Raw genomic sequence first — 23,459 nt, forward strand, 5'->3', positions numbered from 1 at the left:
GGTCACTCAAAACAGTGTACAGCCATGCCAAAACATGCACAAAGCTGTGCCAAATCTGTACCAGCAGGTACAATAGCAATAAATGCTCTCCTGGCTGTCCAAACGAGTAAAAAATCAGACTTTTACAGTCCCGAACACTGCATAAAACAGTCCCGAACAGAAATTGGGCAAAAGCCCCTTGACTGCAAGCTGATTTTTTGAGGATTCAAGGCATAAATGTCTTGCCTGCTGCTTTGCCAAGCTCAACAAGCATACGAACTTGAAAAGCCCCTTGATTTAAGATCAATTTCTGATCATACATGGTACATTGGCGCACATGAAGGCATCCAGAGTGTTCACGATGCTTCCCCCTGGCCACATATACATCAAATACATGAAAGCCCCTTGATTTACAGGCACATTGAGTGCTTGTAAGGCATCAACACATTATCCACAGCATCAAATGCGATTGCCTGCATGCAAATCAACCAAATCGGCACAAAAGCCCCTTGATTTGCACTGCAATTTGCTGCAATTTTGCCCAAATGTGCGATTTTTCACATCATACAGCATGTATGAGTGCTTAATTGCACAATTACATCAAAAGCCCCAAATTTCGACATCCAATTTCCTGCAAATTGATCCTGATTGGGACCAATTTCCTGCAAATTGATCCTGATTGTGACCAATGTCACCCAATTTTGCCAATTTTGCTCAAAAATTGAGCAATTCGACACCTGTATCTGCTCAATTGTTGATTGTACTTGCTCAATTGCAAATCCCAAAAAAAATTTGAGGAAAATACCTTGTAATTTTTTGATTTTTCTCTGATTTGCAGGAAAGGGGGGTTTGCTGATGTTGCTGCTGTATTAGTGAAGAAGAAACTCCTACGAGCCAGTGATTCAGCACTCGAGAACAAACCCTAAACCAGGGCTCTGGGATTGCCAAGTAGCGACGAGGGCGGCTGCGCCACACAGTGTGCCAAGGGGACCAAATGTGGATGATCCGCGAGAAGAGGAAGCCCCTGTGGAGGGGTTTGGTAGCCGAGGAGGAGCGCTGGATCAAAGCTGCCAAAGTTGTGCGCTAGTACGCAGCCTATCTAGCCTATGCGCCTAGCGCTATTGTTGACGCAGCCTCCGACCGGGAGCCAGCCGACACGTCACCTTCGCCCAACGCTTCTCGCCTTCGCTCAACGCTTCTTCGCTCACGCCTGGCGCCAATGATTACGTATTGCTTGTGTTCGCTTCACATCGGGTTCACTGCTGGCCTCCTCGCTATGCTGCCTTCGCTCAACTTCCGCCTAGACTGTCCAGCGCTGACACGCCTGCGTGTGAAAAAGCGCAGAAATGGCTGCCCGACTCCTCCAGCTACGCTCGACTTGGGCTGGCCTGTTGGGTAGCGTAGGCTACCTGCTGCGCTGCGGTGAGGCTTGTGTTTTCTACTTTGCTGCGATGCATGTAAGCTGGTCGCTTGAGTGCTTTGCTCACGCACCACAGCTACTCCTGCTGGATTCTTAAATGCAAAGACTGGCTGTTGGCCACGACCAATTGAATGGGAGAGTCAAGCTGATTGCTACTGCACAGAGATTCGAAGGGCACCGGCTCTGATACCAGTTGATGGGAGAATTAGGGTTAAGAGTTATGTGGGAGACATACACAGAGAAGCACAAGGGAGAGAGAGAGAGAGAGAGAGAGTTGTGGGGATAAGTCAACTCACCAAGTGAGTGTGTGACTCCCCTATCACACATGTATATTGCACTAGTACACATAGTGCACTTAGTACATTAAATGTACTAAGTGTACTATGTACTATAACTTATGGGCTTGTACACACTATAAGGGTGGGCATAACGCCTTTACCCCAACAACATCAAGCAGTAGAAAGAGAGATAGATGAACAGAAACAGAGCTTACCAAGTTCAGCTCGTGAAACAACACTGGAGGAAGCAACAGCACCAATCTGTACTTGCAGGCACTTGTAACCACAACCCTGCTTCACACGTGTGCTTGTACTTGCCTGTATCCTCCTCCTGATGTTCACTCTTATGCTGTCCTTAAAAATACAGATCTGAAAATCAGCACTGTACCCGTCTGTACCGCCTCGAGATACGTGCCAGGAGTTGTACTTGCACAAACAGTCGGCTGTCCTGATTCTGGTCGCCTGAATTTGAGTAACCAGGCCTGTCCAGCACCTGTCTGCACCCCTGCAGCAACTGTACTTGCTGTACCTTACTGCCCGTACACTGTACGGCAGTTGTACAGTATGGTACTTGCTGAAAAACTGACTGTACAGCCTGTACAGGTCCTGTGCGCAGCCAGTCCAGCAGTGAAGAAGTCCCACAGTTGTACCAGAGAGAGAAAGAGAGAGTGTACTTGCACAGATCTGGCCGTACAGTGCTGTACGGCTGATTTACACTCAGAAAAACAGCCACAGCCCTCCAAATCTGCAGTCGACTTGCTCTTCCACCTTCCCACATTTTGTCTACATGCGCTTCAAGGCTCCTCCACGACTCCTTTCCCAAAAAGCTAGAGAGAGAGGGAGGAGAGAGAAGCACTTACTCCAAAAGTGGAACTCTTCCCAAATTAATCCCTAGGGCCCCAAACTTTAATAAGTTCACTAGGGCCACTAAGGCCTAGGGGCAAACTTTAATAAACATTAAAGTTTAATGTTTCTAGTTCCCCCCTTCACACCTAGGGATGTCCACACATCTTAAACTCTGTCCGGGCACCCCCCATGTGAATCATAAAATATTCTGACTCTGCAACCACCATGCCCACACTTGTACTGTTCCATTTTCACAGGGCCATGACATACCCCCCTCTTGAAAAATGGCAAGCGCCCTCGATTGCATTCTGGTGATGCATCAAAATATCCAAAGTGAAATATACAATATGGCAAGATCAGCGTCCCAATCTCTCTGAGCCATACACATGTATCAACATTCACTGCAAACCAATGGCATAGTAATAGTCCAAGTTGTATACCACTGTGAACCATACATATCCACAAAAATCTCATGTGACTAGTACACATATATCATAGAAGTCCCATAAACAGATGTACTGTCAGCCTCAGTACCTTCGGATGAGATAAAATCTGCACCAAGCGACCTCTAGATGTCATCTGAGCCTGTCTGTATCAAGGGAGTGGAGGTGCTACCCCCCTCTTGAGCATCAGGTAATGCTCCAGACCCATGCTCTGCTGAACCTGAATGAGCCACAATAAGAGTCGGCTCTAACTCAAAGGCATCGAGATAAAGCTGCAAAACCTGAGGTGAATCTGTTAAGTCACCTTCCTCCATCCACTTCGCATCCATCGGTGAATAGTTCTTGAACTTCACAAGATAGCGACGGGAAACTTTACCTCGTACCTTCCTTTCTTTATGTGCCAGTATCTGCTCTGGAATCAGAACCTCATCAAGTTCCTCAACTTCCGACTGAGCCTCATCTGATACATCCTCAGGCACATCCCCACCGAAAGGTCTAAGAAGACTCACGTGAAAAGCATTGTAAATCCTCCAGTGATCTGGTAACTTCAATCGATAGGTTACCTCACCAATCTTTTCCAAAACCTGAAAAGGCCCATAATATCGCATGCTCAACTTAGGGAATAAGCGCTCTTTACCCTTCATCTTCTTGAGTCTAGCCTTTTCAAAGCGCAAAAGAACCCAATCACCCAAGGCAAACTGTAAATCACGTCTGTGACGGTCTGCGGCTTTCTTTTGCTTCTGCTGAGTTTTCTGGAGGGCCAACTTAACTCTCCGATAAGCTTCATCCAAGCTCTCCACATACTGATCAGCCTCAAAGATCTTATCCTTTGTATGCAAAATGGGCGGAACCTTCTTCCCTCCTTCTACAATCATCCATGGCAATGCTCTCCCAAGGTCTATCCGGAATAGGTAAAGGCTGTAGGAACCCTGGTGTCTTCTGACGGTCAAACTTTACCTTCTGACATACGATGCATTGCCTCACAAAGGCATCAACATCTCTTCTCAAGGTTGGCCAATAAAAGAAAGTCTCCACTGCTTTGACCGTGGCGTCAATACCTCTATGACCTGCATACGGTGGAGCATGACTTTCAATCATAACCTTGAGTCGCAATGGCCTGGTAACACACAGTCTGCCAGGCATCAATAAAAACCCATCTCTGAGAGTGTAATGCTCATGCCGCTGACCCTCAGACATCTGATCATACAACCTTTCAAAATCCTCATCATGGGCATACTGCTCTTTCATTTCATCAAGCTCATGATGATAAGCAAGTGAAACTGCAGAGACCTGTGGCTTGCGTGACAAAGCATCTGCCACTACATTCTTTTTGCCTTCTACATGCACAATCTGGAAGTGAAACATTGACAAAAAGTTTGCCCAACGCATATGCTTCTCTGAAAGCTTAGTCTGCGTGAGGAAATATCGCAAGGTCTGATGATCTGTCTGCACAGTGAAATCAGCCCCAAGCAAGTAGTGTTTCCAAGTAGAAAGAGCGTGAATTACAGCCAACATCTCTTTCTCATACACTTGTAAATGCTTCTCAGCATCTTGCAAAACTCTACTCTCATAGGCTATCACATGTCCCTCTTGCATGAGAACTGCACCAATGCTACTTCCACATGCATCACACTGGACAACAAAAGCCTTTCAGAGGTCCGGTAACACCAATACGGGGTCCGAAGTAAGCTTTTCTTTGAGCTTTTTGAATGCTGTAATTTCCTGATCAGCCCATCTAAACGGAGTTGCTTTCTTCGTCAAAGCATGAAGAGGCGAAGCAATTTCAGCAAAGTGCCGTATGTAACGCCTGTAATAGGAACACAATCCTAGAAAGCTGCGTACATCATGCACGGTCCTCAAAGCTGGCCAGTTAAGTACTGCTTCCACCTTTGCTGGATCCATACGGACTCCATGACCAGACACAATATGCCCCAAGAAATGTATCTCCTGCAAGAAAAACTCACTCTTCTTGCCATTAACCACCAATCTATGGTTTCTGAGTTCTGCAAACACAATGGCCAAATGCCTTCTATGCTCTTCCTCAGTTTGTGAATACACAATCATATCATCAAAGAATGTGCCCACAAACTCTCTATGAGGCCTGAAAATCCTGTCCATCATTCTGTTAAATGTGGCAAGCGCATTCGTTAAACCAAAGGGCATAACCAAGAACTCATACAACCCAAACGTGGTTCGGAATGCTGTCTTATGCACATCCTCGGGTCTAATGCGTATCTGATGATACCCGCTTTTCAAGTCAATACGACTAAAAACTGTGGAGCCCTGTAAGCGGTCCAAGATGTCATCGATCCTCGGTATGGGGAATCGATTCTTGATGGTATTCTTATTCAGCGCCCTGTAATCTATACACATGCGCCAAGAACCATCCTTCTTTTGCACTAAGAGCACAGGTGAGCAAAAGGGTGATGAGCTAGGCTGTATCAACCCCTTATTCAATAGCTCCTGCACCTGACTCATAATCTCTTCCTGTTGGGCTGCACTAACACGGTACGGCGGTCTATTCGGTGGAGTACTACCAGGAATCAGATCTATAGCATGATCTTCTGGCCTCTCAAGAGGTAATTCTCCTGGCCATGACTCGGAAAAACAGTCTTGAAACCCACTTAAGAAATCAGCCCTGTCCTTATCTAACATTGACAAATTAGACTTAGACTCATCATCCTGTGCATCCTTTACATAAATCAAGTACGCGGAAAGATGCTTTTTCATTACTGATGAAATCGCCGAAGCGGATACAATAGGAACAGATTCCCCTTTGAGTTTTACATCCAATACATGCTCTTTCCCTCTATGAGTCAGAGTAATTTTCCTATTGTAAGTATCCACCACCGCATGTACCCTGTGGCACCATGGCATCCCCAACAAAACATCACAGCCATCCAAAGGCATGATGAAGAACTCTTCGCTGTCCACATAACCCTGCAAATGAAGCCGAAGCTTCCCAATGATAGGAGTAACGGGTTCTGCATACCCTGGACAAGCCATATTTGCCTCATGTAACGGCCCCATGTCCTCTGCGCGAATCCCCAATCGGCCAGCCAAGTCTGGTGAAATGAAGTTGGCTCTAGCACCTGTGTCAAAGAAGATCAAAGCATTCTGATCTCTCACTTTGCCCCATGCCCTGCACAACTCTGTAGCTTCACCACCTAGCTGCTCCCCCACAAGATCAGGAACTAAGCCTGCAGAAGGCTTTGGTTTCTTTGGCTTGGCCTCTCCTTTATTGTCAGGGTCCTTTTTGGACGTTCTTTTGGGACAATTGAATGACATATGCCCCTCTTCAGTACAGTAAAAACACTTTTGAGCATCTCTCAAAGCCTGTCTTACCTCAGAAGTCCTTTTGGGCATTGGCAACTTCTTATACTTTGTCTCTGAAGACCCTTTAGTATCACGAGAAGCATGCCCAAATTTTTCAGCTTTCTTGCCCAATTTCTTACTGCCTTTAAATCCAGATGAACCACCTGTGAGTAACGCATTAGCTGTCATAGCATTTTCAATCATCTGTGACATGTTCGTTACTCTTGTCTTTATACAATAATCTCGTACCTCCTTGGGCAGCCCACAACAATACTTCTCTACCTGCTCAGATAATGGCACGGCACGATAAGAAGTCACTGGGAGTAGAGCTTCCCAAAACTTCTTGTTATAATCCTCCAAACTATCACACTTTGAAGCATCCAGCTTATGCCATGCGGTCATAACATCCACCTCAAATGTAGATGTGAGCCATACGGAAGAGAAAACCTGTTTGAATTGGACCCATGTGGTGGGTGCTATGCCCTGCAAAAGAAGAGTAGACCACCACTGCAAAGCATTGCCCTTGAGAAAAGTGGCAGCTTTCCTCACCTTTGAGGACTCTGTGTAATTCCCACCAGAAAAAGCAGCATCAAACTCCTGTAAAAAGGTAAGTGCCTTCAATTTATCCTTGGCCCCACTGAAAGTGTCAAACTTCACTACAGCTCCCCCTTCCTTGTAATCCTTCGCCTTTCCCATAGGCGTTAGATTATCATATGGAAGTGGTTCGTGAGATTGCTGCCCCCGACATTCATACCCATCATTGGGTCAACATTTCCCATTCCCATGCCAGGCATACCATACATTCCAGCCATGTTTCCATACATTCCATTATGCATACCTGGCTGCATGCCACCAAACATATTGCCTTGCATCCCAGGTTGCATGCCTGCAAACATATTTCCAACCATACCGGACTGCATACCACCATACATATTCCCTTGCATGCCAGGCTGAAAATTGGCTCCAAAAGGCCCATACATACCCATGCCTCCCTGAGGATAACCCCCAGTCATGGATTGAAACACCGAGCCACCACCAAAATAACCTGGATGCATATTCTGCTGAGGAATAGGTGGCTGTCCATAGAAGGAACTCTGAGAGTTTGCACCATAAGCATGCTGCATATTCGGAAACTGGCCAAAAGATGGTTCCTGTGGGATGGCACCACTATGACCCTGAGGAAGATTCTTCGAACGAACCTTCTTCTTCTTTTTCTGGGGCTCTGAGCGGGGTTCTGTGCGAGATCTCAAAAATTCAGCAAATCTCTCGCTCTGCATGAGCTTGCATAAAAGTATCCATAACACTAGCCAAGCGATCTTTGAACCGAGCATCATCATCCTCTTTACCATGCACATCTTCTGGCTGTGTTACATCCTCATAAGGCTCAACATCTGCAGCCTGTTCTCCTGCAAAAATATCCTCAGATACATCTCTTTCAGGAGAAGTCTCTTGCTCTTCTTCTTCATGATAGAAGTACTCTTCCTCTGTATCAGACATGTTTGCTGAATTTTCAGCGATGGCTTTCTTCAAAGCAACCACGAGCTCACCCCCTTCAGAAAGTTGATGATTGGTCCCCGGGACGGAACCTTGAAACCGGCCTCTGATAGAAAACCAGAGTGCGGTAGAAGCAATCACCCGTCCACTTGTAGTCTAGATGTGAAAAGAACACAGATTGGAGCTAGAGTGCCCAAATCTGAAAACACAGCGACACCTGTTGGCCCCAAAGCTTGGCGCCCCTTGCGGTATTTCTTTATTCAATTATAATAAAATGAATGGCTGAGTACAACACAAAGATCAGCCAAGAGTTTACACCTGTAAGTCCAATCTGACGGCCCACAAATCCTTCTCAGCACAGAGGATCTATGCACACAGATCTGTGTCTTCAAACAACACACTGTGCCTCCCTCTGATCAGCCAAGATCACTAAGCAGGCCAGCCATGGGCATACATCTGGCATAACTCAAGTGCGTGATACATCATCTCAGCTCAAACATACATGTGCTGTCCAAACTCTGTCTCAACCCTTGTCAATCTGCCATACCCCTCCTCTCACAAGGGGCCAAATAACACATATCCGCAACAGACATCAAGCAGTAGAAAGAGAGATAGATGAACAAAAACAGAGCTTACCAAGTTCAGCTCGTGAAACAACACTGGAGGAAGCAACAGCACCAATCTGTACTTGCAGGCACTTGTAACCACAACCCTGCTTCACACGTGTGCTTGTACTTGCCTGTATCCTCCTCCTGATGTTCACTCTTATGCTGTCCTTAAAAATACAGATCTGAAAATCAGCACTGTACCCGTCTGTACCGCCTCGAGATACGTGCCAGGAGTTGTACTTGCACAAACAGTCGGCTGTCCTGATTCTGGTCGCCTGAATTTGAGTAACCAGGCCTGTCCAGCACCTGTCTGCACCCCTGCAGCAACTGTACTTGCTGTACCTTACTACCCGTACACTGTACGGCAGTTGTACAGTATGGTACTTGCTGAAAAACTGACTGTACAGCCTGTACAGGTCCTGTGCGCAGCCAGTCCAGCAGTGAAGAAGTCCCACAGTTGTACCAGAGAGAGAAAGAGAGAGTGTACTTGCACAGATCTGGCCGTACAGTGCTGTACGGCTGATTTACACTCAGAAAAACAGCCACAGCCCTCCAAATCTGCAGTCAACTTGCTCTTCCACCTTCCCACGTTTTGTCTACATGCGCTTCAAGGCTCCTCCACGACTCCTTTCCCAAAAAGCTAGAGAGAGAGGGAGGAGAGAGAAGCACTTACTCCAAAAGTGGCCCTCTTCCCAAATTAATACCTAGGGCCCCAAACTTTAATAAGTTCCCTAGGGCCACTAAGGCCTAGGGGCAAACTTTAATAAACATTAAAGTTTAATGTTTCTAGTTCCCCCCTTCACACCTAGGGATGTCCACACATCTTAAACTCTGTCCGGGCACCCCCCATGTGAATCATAAAATATTCCGACTCTGCAACCACCATGCCCACACTTGTACTGTTCCATTTTCACAGGGCCATGACATACACTCACTCAGGTGACATGTTCACATGCTTCTTCATGGCCAGGGTCTCCAAGATGCAACTGGCACTCTCTAGGGAAGCATGGCCAAGACATGCCATGGCTGCATGCAGTGTGGTACACCCATGTCCATGCACGTAAAAAGATTAGTGATAGAATCCCAAAAAATTAGGAGACAGTTACATAACCCGATAGGGTTAGAAGAGCCCTAGGATTAGGAGAAAGCCGGCTAATACAAGCGGCTAAGGTTATTATTAATAAATCCATGTGTATTGTCCTTAGTAATTACATGAGGGGGCCTCCTTCCCCATCTCGAGCTAGAATAAACTAGTTGTTACTGATGATAAAGACCTGGCAATTCTTTAGCAAAATGTAGGCGGATTTTTCTATAGCTCTTCACTCAATAGCTTTTACTCCTTGATAACCTCAAGTGTGTGTGGTTTGATTTTGTCAAGGAGTTTCTTTTCATATTAAGCGATCTGTGTCAAAGGGATCTAGTCCGGAAACCCATTCACCGCCGCAAGGATGACGGTTATAACAAGATGGTTATTTATAGCAGCACTCGGCACTATATAAGTGAAACGTGGGTTATTATTGTCATAACCTCACTATTGTTCAAAGTTCGACCAAGACTCCGGCTACGCATGTGGCAGAGCATAGACCGGCATGCCGAAGGACTGGCATGGATTTATAGGAGTCAAACCTTAGCCCCTGGCTAGGGGGTGGTTCAAAGCATAGAACCTACAATTGGGAGGTGAGGTAGCCTGCACCTCGCTTAGGAGGTTTGCACTAATCACTCATGTTTTGCATTTAGGAGATCTGTGGGGTTGTACCACACCCCCCCCTCCCCCCCTCCGCCTCCCAATTAGACCGGTTTTATGTGGATGAGTGGGCTTGTGGACGAGGTGGCATGGTTGGTATTCTGGCAGGCACTACTACTTCCAATCATGCACCAGTCATTCTCTCCCTGGAGAACCTATGGAGACATGACAGAAATTTGAGCACCCGGATCCCAGACTGCCTCATTCAGAATTCCGAGATTTGCAGCAAGATTGAGCAGATTTAGGAGAGTCTGGATCTCCACCCTGGTTCAGCCGCAGGAACTTTGGACGCAGGCCTTGGAAAGATCAGCAGGATGTTACAGGAAGCCACAGAGAGCACACTACTGGATAGCTTTAGAGAGCAACAGAGGAGCATTTGTCGAAACCTTGCCTCCTTGCAATGGCTTCAAAAGAGTACCTCGAACAGCCCATGGATTGAGGCCTAGTTGGCTGCAGCCTATACAGAGTTTAGCTCCATTAAGGAAAGGAGGGTGGAGTACAGATACCATGCAAGAGCCTCCTTTTGGACTCACGCGGGTGATAGGGTCACTGGAGATTTCTTTGAGATTTCAAGCCCACACAAGCAAAGGGAAGGTATCCGCACGTTGTGAGGCCAGGATGGATCCAGAGTTGCAGATCCACTCCAGGTGCGAGCCATTGCCACAAATTTCTTTCGTTCTCTTCTCATAAGTGCCCCCCTATTCTCTGAGGTGCTTGAGGCACGCGAGCGGGCCTAGCAGCACACGAGAGGTGGTCCCCCCCCCCTCCTTCAGACTTTCCTATTAACACCCTTTACTTCAGAGGAGCTTGCGGAGGCTCTGACAACGCTCCCCAATGGTAAATGCCCTGGAAAACATGGACTTCCGGTTTTCCTTATTTCTTCGGAATTGAGATCTCATGGAAGGTGGCTTCAAAGCTGCCTTCAATGAGATTATGACCCCGTGCTCCATGCCAAAGAGGCTGTTAGAGGGATTGATTAGTGGTGACATATTGGAGATTCGGCAATGCAAGCCCATCACCCTCCTAGCCTACAAAACCTTAGCCAAAGCCATCAACTAACGACTACAGCCTTTCCTTCGTGATTTTATTCATGGCACACAGACAGGTTTCGTCCAGGATCAGAGCATTCTAGACAACATCTTCACTTTTTCGGAGGCGATTGCTTTAGCCAGATTGAGGCACCAAGATCTTATAGTTCTCCTTGTGGATTTTGAGAAAGCCCATGACACGGTGGACTGGGGCTTTTGGAGGCGGCGACGTGCCAAATGGGATTTCTCGAAGAATGAGTCCAAGGTGTTTCTGGGCTCTATTCGGCTTCGCACAGCTAGGTTCTCATCAGGAAGCTAGAGGCGACATATTTCTACTTTCTCGCTTGATCTAGCAAGGCGATCCACTGGCACCTTTGTTTGTTGCCGAGGCCATGAGCAGTTCTCTCTCCACTCAAGAGACAGGACTCCAAGGGCTACGTCTTCACATCCACGCGCAGGAGGAGTTGCCTGATTCAGAGTCTATCGATGACACAGCAGCATACCTATTCGAAGATGAGAGGAATCTCCATGAAGCAATAGAGATCTTACGTCGTGCATTTAAAGCACAGATCACCTAGCAAAAGTTGTGTGGATTCTGGATTGGCTCATCACCCACCCCGACTTGGAGGCCACTTGAGGCTTTTCAGTGGACAGATAAACTAGCACAAGTCGTGTGGATTCTAGGTTGGCTCATCGCCCACCCCGACTTGGAGGCCACTTGAGGCTTTTCAATGGACCCCAAGTGGCACTCTAGTTCATTATATTGGATACCATGTTGGTATCGATAGTTCCCCAAGCAGCAGCTGGCCCCTCTTCTTTTGAGCATTGAGAAGAAGCTACTATACCAGAGTTCACCCAAGCTTTCCTTAGCTGGCCGGGTCGTGGTTCTCGCCACCATGTGGTACATCACCTACTGTTGGGCCTTCTCCCTGGCTTACATTGGTTAGCAACGATTGATCTGCAACTTTCTTTCAACTGGTAGTGAGACGGGAGGCCTAGAAAGTGATCATTCAGCCGACCGAGGGGGTTGTGAGGGGGCTGGGCATCATCAACCCCTCTATTCGGAGCCGCATCCTTTTGGGCAAGTTGAATACTTGATAGTTTGTGGCCTTCTTCCGGGTGGCGAGCCCTAGAAGGACTTCCTCCTTGCCACGATCTCCACCCACACCCCGGTTTTGCGAAGTCCTTAGCCCGAGAGTACGAGATAGATTTTCACAAAGATGCAGGCTCGTGGCTTTAGCCCTGCATTTGAGGCACAAGCCAGACTAAAATTGCTCACACACTATTTTTATGCATGGACAGTACCTAATATTTCTGCCTGTGTGACCAGGGACATGTGCATGACCTGTTTGGGACTCATGCACTATCTTATGGGTTTTACATGTGGTAGGTGTTCAAACAACACAATTCACATATTATATAAGTGTTACTAAGGTTTGGGTAGACAGGTACACACCTCATTAACACAAAGTTGACAACCTGTAAGTTATTCACACAAACCAGACTGAAATTTTAAAACACGCGGACAATTTATAGACTAGGTGCCTAGCAGGTGGATGTGTGGCACCTCGACACCCAGTTTAGCATGTAAACACCCAAATAAAATCTGGGGCTGTTTTAAAGAAACCCCAATCTCTTCTAGGTGTTTATCTTCCTGCCTTTCTGGAGGTGTTTGAAGCTGGCCGACTTGCTACAAGCACACATAGGGCTGTATGACTGCATCTGGAGCCATATATGTGAAGATCGACTGCAACTACAAAGGCTCCTATGCACTGGTTGCCTTCTCCTAGGGCTGTAAATACATTGCTACAAGCTATTTGGACTGTGTACATGCAGTTCTGGGCTGGTTTGACCTGGCCATACAGCTCCAGGAAGCCACGTGTGTTAAGAATAGGCAGCACCGGAAACATGCTAAGATTTACTGGTTATGTTGCAAACAGGCTGGACAGCACTAATTAGAGAGTGCCATAGGTTGTTCCAAGTCGTCTCAGGGTGCCACAACGTAGTGTCATGAAACTCTAGGAAGAGTCAAGCAGGCGTAGATACACCTGCTGGGTATGTTTACAGGTACGAAGCAGGGCGGGACAGCCTGTGAAGACATGGAAGCATTGGAAGATTAGGGCGGGAAGCCTTAACAATCTATCGGCATGTGACGAATTCGTGAGTGCTCTTGGCCTTGTGGGCATGCAAGCGGTGTTACTAGTAGCATGAGTGTCATCTGGCTTTGTGACTGGTGGTCAGTGGACTCTTGTTTGATATTGTTTGGCATCTTGGTTATACTTGGAATATCGCCGGGGGGGGGGGGGGGGGGGGGGGGGGGGGAGGAGGAGGTGGTGTGCATGGGAACCACAGTAGTGCCAAACTAGGCCACAGCCCTCTCGAGTGAGAAAATGGCATGGGCTCTAGGTGTGAAGGAACGTGTGAATGAGGCCTGCCCAAATGGAGCAGATAACCTCCGCCGGCGTGGTGACGAAGCCCTTGATAATCTCGTGGCAAAGAGCCCTCCATATGTGTCAGGCCAATATCCTGTTGATAAGCTCCCACCTCTAGTCCACACACGTCTCGGGGGTTCGGTTGTAGTCTTCTTTTCATCAGACGCTCTTTGTCTACTCATAAAAGGAGCATTTCTCAAGAGTTAAAAAATACACAAGTTCAATCACACAGTTCCCTTTCATGTACCATTCTCAACACGAAAAATGTCATCAAGTGGACCCTGATAACACAAAAATTGCACACAGAGTGCCAAACTCGAGCGATTAAGTTCCAAATGCACAAGTACCACAAATGCTTTATACCTTGTTCACACGAATTGGCTTTCCAAACAGCTTGATCATGTTGAGAATCTTGATAGCCTATAAATTCAGCACAAAAGGAACAGTGTGAGATCTATTTCTCAAATAAACTCAATTGGAACATAGACTACACTTATTTAAGGAAAAACGTACATAATCAGCATCTTCCTCACTACGGAACTCCACAAAGCCATAGCCTTGATGAAGATTTGTCACTCTATCCTTTGGGACATAAACATTGACTGCAAATCACCATCCATACCACATCTCAATTGAAAAGTTCACACACTGAAATGCATTAGTCGAACTTAGAAAGTAGTACACTCACCAACAGGCCCTGCTTGCACAAATAATTCCCATAAAAGTTCTTCCGATACCTGTATCAACCCATGAACATAAATATCCATAAATTTAATAATACTCAACAAAGGGAGAGCATACATGTTGTGACCCACTGCAAGGGCCACATCCTGCAAGACCACCTGTGGTTAGCATTCTCACTAATGAACATAAGCAACCTGCATCCAGCTCACTGCCCAACAACAGAGCCTGTGATGAGCCCACACTAACAGGCCAGAAAGATAGCATTAACGACTAGGCTGGAAAAAAAAAGAGCACCCAAGCTGTTACGTCCCGACAGGCCTAGGGTCAGGGTTAGGGCTAGGGACCCAAGGTAGGGTGAGGACTTAGATGGGGCATGGGGACATGGAGGGTTCACACGTGGGCTAAGGGTGCTAACAGGATGAGGTCTAGATTGGCTAAGAGCTTATAATTAATAGCCTAGGCCTGATAATGGCTAAAGGCTTATAAATAAAGCAAGGGCCAATAATAGCCAGGCTATTGCTATATAAGTGACCTTGGGGACACTAATGAGTTATTGAGATATCCACATTGTAGACATGAGGGCTACCGGGGACGTGCAAGACCTCATCACTATGGAGCTACAAGGTGAGTGGTTTGGCTAGTGGTATGGGACACTACTGTAACACGCGGAAGCTCTGGGTAGTCTTCTTTCAGCCCTAAACACTCTTGAAAACCTTCTGATGCAAAAACGCACCATCTGATGCAAAAACGCAGGTAGAGAGAGAGTGAGAAGTGCTGGAAATTCAGTATATACTATGGTACAAAAAGGTACATATCTTGCAGCCCTCGGCTGCCTTCTTGAAAAGGTGGTAAAACACCAAAACCTGTCCCCTATGGGACCCCTAGTGATCCCAACCCCTAGTGGGTTTGAATGAATTCAATGAGGAGCACTTGGGCCTTTTTATATGGGTCTTGGACCCCCCTTTATGCTGGCCGACTGCTGGCCAGTCATAACTTCATTAAAGTTTATTTAATTCAGCCGACTGGTCATTAATGCTTGTTTTCGATGATGCGCCTGCAGCCCCCCTTCAACTTGGTTCAGCCGCCTCCACCTCTGGTACAGCCGACTCCCTTGTGGTACAGCCGACAGGCTTTTCCTCTTGCTCTCCAAGCCCTGCTCCAGTCTACACTGCCAACAGCTCTCTGTGCTCCATTTTCTGGTTCTAATGGTCCTTTTTCTGGCTGCCTTTTCTGGACTAGCTGAGGAACTTGTCCATGGGCATCTGTGCACATGACATCCCCCTCTGCTAAACTTGATGACGGGATTCCAACCTGCTCTTGGATGACTGTCATCATCCCAATCCTTTTCCCGAAGTCCCTCTGTCATCATCCATCCCTAGCAACCCTTTTTCTCTGAACATCCGGCCTGTTCTCCAAACCACTCTGTCTCTAACGAAGATCTATGCATCTGGTCTTCCTCTAGTCCACAATCCATTCCTGCCCTGACTCTGAACACCGTCTTGGTCTTCATTCCTGGAACTGAGTCTGGCACTCTCACATCACCCTTGGAGGATCAACCTCCCTTGGGACCGTTACCTGAGAACCTATCTGGCTCACGGAACTGCCATCCCCATCTGGCACTATGGAACACCACCAACAAACCTCCTGGGAGTTCTTCCCGATCTGTGTTCCTGCCTTGGGCTTCGAATCCGTGTACTTTCCTGTACCTTGGACCTGTACACCATCATATGGGACTGATTCAGCGTTTAGCTTTGCTGAGGCTGATGCTCTGATACCAATGTAACACGCGGAAGCTCTGGGTAGTCTTCTTTCAGCCCTAAACACTCTTGAAAACCTTCTGATGCAAAAACGCACCATCTGATGCAAAAACGCAGGTAGAGAGAGAGTGAGAAGTGCTGGAAATTCAGTATATACTATGGTACAAAAAGGTACATATCTTGCAGCCCTCGGCTGCCTTCTTGAAAAGGTGGTAAAACACCAAAACCTGTCCCCTATGGGACCCCTAGTGATCCCAACCCCTAGTGGGTTTGAATGAATTCAATGAGGAGCACTTGGGCCTTTTTATATGGGTCTTGGACCCCCCTTTATGCTGGCCGACTGCTGGCCAGTCATAACTTCATTAAAGTTTATTTAATTCAGCCGACTGGTCATTAATGCTTGTTTTCGATGATGCGCCTGCAGCCCCCCTTCAACTTGGTTCAGCCGCCTCCACCTCTGGTACAGCCGACTCCCTTGTGGTACAGCCGACAGGCTTTTCCTCTTGCTCTCCAAGCCCTGCTCCAGTCTACACTGCCAACAGCTCTCTGTGCTCCATTTTCTGGTTCTAATGGTCCTTTTTCTGGCTGCCTTTTCTGGACTAGCTGAGGAACTTGTCCATGGGCATCTGTGCACATGACATCCCCCTCTGCTAAACTTGATGACGGGATTCCAACCTGCTCTTGGATGACTGTCATCATCCCAATCCTTTTCCCGAAGTCCCTCTGTCATCATCCATCCCTAGCAACCCTTTTTCTCTGAACATCCGGCCTGTTCTCCAAACCACTCTGTCTCTAACGAAGATCTATGCATCTGGTCTTCCTCTAGTCCACAATCCATTCCTGCCCTGACTCTGAACACCGTCTTGGTCTTCATTCCTGGAACTGAGTCTGGCACTCTCACATCACCCTTGGAGGATCAACCTCCCTTGGGACCGTTACCTGAGAACCTATCTGGCTCACGGAACTGCCATCCCCATCTGGCACTGTGGAACACCACCAACAAACTGTCACGTGCATCCCGCACTTGGATGCCACGTAGACATTCTGTACAGAAGGTGCAGGACCTGGGATGGTGAACTGGTCCCATGTGAGCCCAGTCTGGGACGAGTCAGCCAGGGATCCATCTCAGTCGTCCGAGGTCAGGTGTGCATTGTCCTGCACATGAGTCCAAGGTCAGGTGTGCATTGTCCTGCACATGAAGCAGTGCCAGTCCACGCTGTGAGTCTCCCTCTGGAATGATGTCAGATGTTCTGTGTATCTGGTTTGCAACTGGATGCCAGGCCTCTGTAGGCATGTAGGATTGCATGTAGAGATGGGGCCAGCCCATAGGGCTACCCCAAGTTGGAGGATCTAGCTTGCATTTGTAGTATGGGCATGGGGGAGGTGTCCAACCACCCCCAAGGGGCCAGGAGAGCCCAAGGCTATGCCCACCAGCCAAGGCATGGGCTGGAGGGGCTGTCAGCCAGCCCTAGGGCTGCAAGAGAGGCAGCCGACAGGGTTAGAGGCCTTCTCAACCAGTCGGCCAGGTGTGGGGGGCAGCCCTACACCTCTACGCATGGTGCCCAGCAGCCAGGGTGCTGTCCCAGAAGGCTGGACAGCAGTGTGAACTCATGCGCAGGCTGGACAGAAGGAATAGAGTGTGAAAACACTATATTATATTTAACTCAGTCGTGGGTCTTCAGTAAACCAGCCGACTGGATGTTTTGGGAAGTATAAAAGCCCAGCCCATAGTTTCATTAGAATCATCTCACAATTCACCAAGAGCTCCAAGCATTCAAGGGCCAGGACAGCCAAGGGTTTGCTAAAGCTAAGGGGTGAAGGACTGAAGGTCAAGGGCAGGTTTTCCAGCCAAGAAAAGGTCAAGTACTTTGTATTTGTTCAGATTTACATCATTCTAATAAAGCAAATACACCATCCGTGGTGGGGGCCCTACAGAGGGTAATTGGGACCCAATACTGTGTCCTCTCCATCTCCCCCTTCTCTCTCTATTTTTCTGCACATCGTCTTTCAGTTTGTGCGTTAATTCCGTCGCGAAAAGAGTGCTGTTTTCTGAGTTTTGAAGTACCGATCCTTCTCCGAAGCTTCCGCATATTACAGTGGTATCAGAGCCTACTTCAAGGACGAAGATTCAGCAAAGAAAACCAGAAAATTTTTCGCTCGTGTGGTTGGTTTTTAGACGCCGGTGGACTACCCTTGTCGGAGTGACTCCTGTCCCTCGAAGGACGGTTGGTTTTTAGCCTCCGGAAGCCTCCGGAAGTCTCCCACACAGATAGTGGATGGTCAGATTGCGTTCCGGAAAGGAACTGCATATTCCCGCTATGGCGAACTTCGGCGACGAGAGAGAACCAGAACCATGGGACCAGAGTGCACCAGGCAGCCCAGCTAGGGCACCCGGCTTGAGTGTACAAGACATGTTCCAGCAGATGATGCGAGCAATCGCAGACCAGACAACCAAGTTGGACGAGCAGAAGGCGCGGATTTTGGCTCTGGAGGAGCGTTCTCGCTCTCCAGCGTCGCGTTTTCCATCTCCTCCTCCCTCTCCTTCCGTACCCCAGATACCAGATCCTCGTCACAGGGACCCTCTCGAGGGGTCACAGCCGCAGTCAAGCTCCTTGCTTGAGAGGCAGATACGGGCATTGGAGATTCGACAACGAGAAGACGAAGCCATGCGACGAGTGGAACACGAGCGTTACCTCCGAGCTTTGGACGCCAGATTGACACCGGCGGCGCCCTCGAATCATTTTCCCGAGAAAATGAACTTCAGTAAGTATAATGGTAAACTCGATCCCACTACTCTGTATTCATGGTTACATCAATTTGAAGCTTACTTTGCCGCAGTTAGGAAATCAGATATTGACAAAGTGATCTTAGCCAGTTGGTATTTGGAAGGTGAGGCCATTCCTTGGTGGACTCAGTGGGCTCATGCCCACACCAGATCAGGTATGGCAGCTTATGGGTGGGACGAGTTCGTCCGTGACCTTAAGCAGCGGTTTTTACCGCCCCACTACCTTGAGCGACTCGAAGACGAGTTCAGGGGAGCGCGTCAGAACGCGCAACCAGTCCTTCAGTTTGCCAATAGAATTTCGACCTTGTGTCTACAATTAGGCTTATCTGATGCGGACAAGAAAGGGCAGTTTTTGTATGGCCTAGACACGCAAATCCAATGGGAGGTGCGTATGTTTAGGCCAGCCACCTTTGAGGACGCACTCTCGCTTGCGCAGAGTGCAGAAATGAAACACAATGGTGGCAAGCCCAAGACTTCCCAGCCGGCTTCTCCCAAGGCTAACGCCTCGGGGGGCAAAAGCCAGAACCAGACGGGGTCTTCCCCAGGACAGAGCCCGGGAGCCTCTGGCTCCAAGAACTCGAACAATGCGTCTAAGCTTACTCCAGACCAGAAAGCGGAGGCAGGCAAGACAGGTGGCAAGTTGAGTGCTGAGGAGCTTGCTCAGTACAGGAAGGAGGGTAGATGTTACTTTTGTCACACAAAAGGACATACTTCTCGGGATTGTCCGAAGAAGCCTCCAAAGCCCGCCGCCGCCTCCACAGCTTCCGTGGTGAGCACAGCTCCCACACAGACCCCAGCGGCGACCCCTAGTTCTTCAAACCCCGGTGCTTCAGTTGGAGCAATTATTAGCCGGGAGCTCGAAGATAAGCAGAAGGGCGCCCGTGACCAGGAGTATGAGCGCAACGAATTGCTCAAGTCCTTTGGCTACATAGGTGGCCAGAGAGTCGTTGTCTTGTTTGACAGCGGCAGCACGGAGGATGTGATCACGGAAGAGGCCGCTAGGCGTGCCCGCTTCGAGCTCACTCCGGTGGACAAACAAGTTGAGGGATTTAGCACAGGTATGACTACGAGCGTCAAGTATGAAGCTCTAGGTGCTCAATTAGTCATTCAGGGCATAGAGTTTGTGCGTGATTTTATGGTTGCCCCTCTTGTAGGAGCAGACATAATTTTGGGTATCCAGTGGTTTCACAAGTTTCTCCCAAATGTCAAGTGGGACAAGCACACGTTCCAGATTGATCGGAATGTGTCAAACACCCCTGTGACCATTAAGTGTGAGCCAGGTATTCCAAACTTTCCGCTCATAAGCCACTTGCAGGCTAAGCGAGCAGTCAGGAAAGGCGCACAGTGTGCGATGATTTACATCCAGACAGCCCAGACGGTGGCCAGTGCTTCCGAGAAGTACTCGGTTCTCCATGAAAAGTTCCAGAAGATTTTTCTTCGGGACAGTCTCCCTCCCCAGCTTTCCCCGTCCAGACCGGAGGATCACAAGATTGACCTCCTCCCAGGCTCGGAACCCCCGAGCAAGTTTCCGTATCGCCTTTCTAAGGCAATGGAATCGGAGTTGGACCGCCAACTCCAAGAATTGTTGCAAGCTGGCTTCATCCGCCCCAGCGTGTCGCCGTTTGCAGCACCGATCTTATTTGTCAAGAAGAAAGATGGGTCTTCTCGGTTGTGTGTCGATTATCGTGCACTCAACAAGCTGACTATCAAGAGCAGATTCCCGATGCCTCGAATTGACTATATTCTGGAGAGGCTGAATGGAGCTAAGGTGTTCTCTAAATTGGATTTAAAGAGTGGGTACCACCAGGTTCGGATTGTTGAGGGGGACATCCCCAAGACAGCTTTCCGTACAGAACGGGCCCACTATGAATTTGTGGTCATGCCATTTGGTTTGACGAACGCCCCAGCTACATTTAACCGCATGATGATGCGTATTTTCCGGGAGTTGATTGGAGTGTGTGTGTTCATATTTTTGGACGACATACTCATATTTTCAGCTACAGTTGAGCAGCATGACATTGATGTGGAGAAAGTCCTTAAGTTGCTGGAAAGCAACGAGCTCTATATCAATGAAAAGAAGTCAGAATTTTATCTGTTCCAGGTACATTACTTGGGATATATAATTAGTGCCGAAGGCATTCGACTTGATCCGGCTAAAGTGGCCGAGATTGTGAACTGGGAAGTACCTCAGACTGCTTATGACATTAGATCATTTGTGGGTATATGCCAGGCATACTCCACCCACATTGACAGGTTTTCTGATCTCTCGGCAGACCTCACCGATCTGCTAAAGGGAGTGAAAACAAGGAGGCAAAAGATTCGAATGACTCCACGAGCGTTGGAGGCATTCCAGAACCTCAAGGTGGCTTTGTCTGAAGCACCTTGTCTAGCCCTTGCCTCGTGGGACGAACCATTTCAGGTGATCACCGATGCGAGTAACATCGCAATTGGAGGTGTATTGCAACAGAATGGTCATCCAGTAGCTTACATGTCTCGTAAGTTACTGCCCGTCGAAAAGAATTACTCAGTCTACGATCGTGAACTCCTAGCAGTCATTCAGGCCTTGAAACATTGGAAACATTTTCTGTATGGCCGTGACTTCGAGGTTCGCACTGACCATCAGGCATTGCGCTGGATTCAGACGATGCCAAGTGCACAGTGGAGTGATCGACAGCACCGCTGGAGTCAGATATTCCAGCAGTTCGGTGGTATGATTGAGTACCTTCCAGGAAAGGCCAATCCAGTGGCCGATGCTTTGAGCAGGAAGGGACAAGTATCTATGATTCAGACCACTAGACTGGACCTTGTTGGTACAGGACTAGAAGACATGAAGCACACGTACGCGGATTCCGAGGAATTCGGTACTCAGTGGGAACAGGCATTGGATGCCACAGGACCATGCCATTTTCTGATACGCGATGGTTGGCTTTACTACAAAGGCCGACTGTGTGTCATGAAATCATTCCGGGCAGCTCTTCTCCATGATGCCCATGACGCCATTACAGGTGGTCATAGGGGCATGAATTCGACTCTGGAGAAATTAGAACGGCAATACTATTGGCCAAAGATGAGGCGTGATGTGTTTACTTATGTACAACGCTGTGACATTTGTCAAAAGGTGAAAGCTCCTCGTGGAAAGAAGATAGGGTTGTTACAGCCTTTGCCAATTCCTGAGGGTCCTTTCCAAGACATTTCGATGGACTTTGTCACAAATCTGCCTCCCAGTCCGAGTAAGCGTAATACACAGTGTTTGACTATTGTTGACAGGTTCAGCAAATTTGTGATGCTTATTCCTTGCAGGGCCAATGTGACCGCCGAGGATGTTGCCCAGCTATTCATTCGGCATTGGTACCCGATTGGTGGGATTCCTAGGACCATAGTGTCAGACCGAGATGCCAAGTTTACCAGTCATTTTTGGAGGGCATTGTTTGATAATTTTGGTACTAAGTTGAATTTTTCCAGTGCATTCCACCCACAGACAGATGGCCAGACAGAGATATACAACCAGTTGGCCTTTGATGTGCTGAAGTGTTATGTCCACGATCAGCAAGGTAAGTGGGAATCGTTTTTGCCTTTAGTTCAAGCTGTTCTGAATGACTCTTTTTCTTCAGCTATTGGCAGGACTCCATATGAGGCAGCGTTTGGAAGGCCTTTCCAGTCGTTGTTAACCAGGACCTCGTCTTCAGTACCGGAGGCGAACAGGGTGACGGAGTCTTACCAGGAGATACTAGAGTCCGTCAAAGACAGATTGGCTAAAGCGCAAGAGGCCTACACTCGACAGGCCAATAAAGACCGAAGGGACATGAAGTTTTCGGAAGGAGATTGGGTATATCTTCGGATTATGAAGCAAAGATTAAAGCAGGTGGGCAAGCGATGCCCAAAGTTGTCTTTCAGGAGCTTCGGACCATTCCCCATCCGGAAAAAGATTAATGAGGTGTCTATGCAGTTAAAGCTACCTCCGAGTTGGACTATGCACGATGTATTTCATGTCAGTTGGTTGAAGCCATATGCAGGTCCACCCCCTTCAGAGGTCAAAGACGAAGCGGAACCAGACATCATTGATGACGCAGAGGTAATGGTTCCAGAACAGATCCTTCTGCACCGTTTCAAGCATGGCTCAGGCCGAAGACTACGACAGTTCCTCACGAAGTTTCAAGACCGAGGAACTCATGAAGCGGTATGGCTCGACAAAGAATTTTTCGAAGATTATCCGGCTTTATTGACGGATTATTTGGAGGCTATGCAGCTTCCGTCAAGTTAAGCAGAAGGGGATGTCACGTGCATCCCGCACTTGGATGCCACGTAGACATTCTGTACAGAAGGTGCAGGACCTGGGATGGTGAACTGGTCCCATGTGAGCCCAGTCCGGGACGAGTCAGCCAGGGATCCATCTCAGTCGTCCGAGGTCAGGTGTGCATTGTCCTGCACATGAGTCCAAGGTCAGGTGTGCATTGTCCTGCACATGAAGCAGTGCCAGTCCGCGCTGTGAGTCTCCCTCTGGAATGATGTCAGATGTTCTGTGTATCTGGTTTGCAACTGGATGCCAGGCCTCTGTAGGCATGTAGGATTGCATGTAGAGATGGGGCCAGCCCATAGGGCTACCCCAAGTTGGAGGATCTAGCTTGCATTTGTAGTATGGGCATGGG

At 48.1% G+C, this 23,459-nt stretch overlaps 1 protein-coding gene across 1 annotated transcript in view; it reads right to left on the bottom strand.

Moving 5' to 3' along the window:
• Window positions 1-23,459, bottom strand: part of EMB2444 (RNA-binding (RRM/RBD/RNP motifs) family protein) — an 85,315-nt gene that overhangs the window by 57,270 nt on the left and 4,586 nt on the right. Inside the window, exons 2-4 of the mRNA XM_086791692.1 lie at window positions 14,276-14,324; window positions 14,101-14,189; window positions 13,951-14,007 (exon numbers count right to left, since the gene is read on the bottom strand). Of these exons, the coding sequence (XP_086647818.1) occupies window positions 13,951-14,007; window positions 14,101-14,189; window positions 14,276-14,324 (195 nt within the window). The remainder of the gene's footprint in view (window positions 1-13,950; window positions 14,008-14,100; window positions 14,190-14,275; window positions 14,325-23,459) is intronic.

The sequence above is a fragment of the Cibotium barometz genome, chromosome 57 (assembly GCF_041138505.1).
Source record: "Cibotium barometz isolate CiBa-2024 chromosome 57, ASM4113850v1, whole genome shotgun sequence".
In the NCBI taxonomy this organism is placed as follows: Eukaryota; Viridiplantae; Streptophyta; class Polypodiopsida; order Cyatheales; family Cibotiaceae; genus Cibotium; species Cibotium barometz.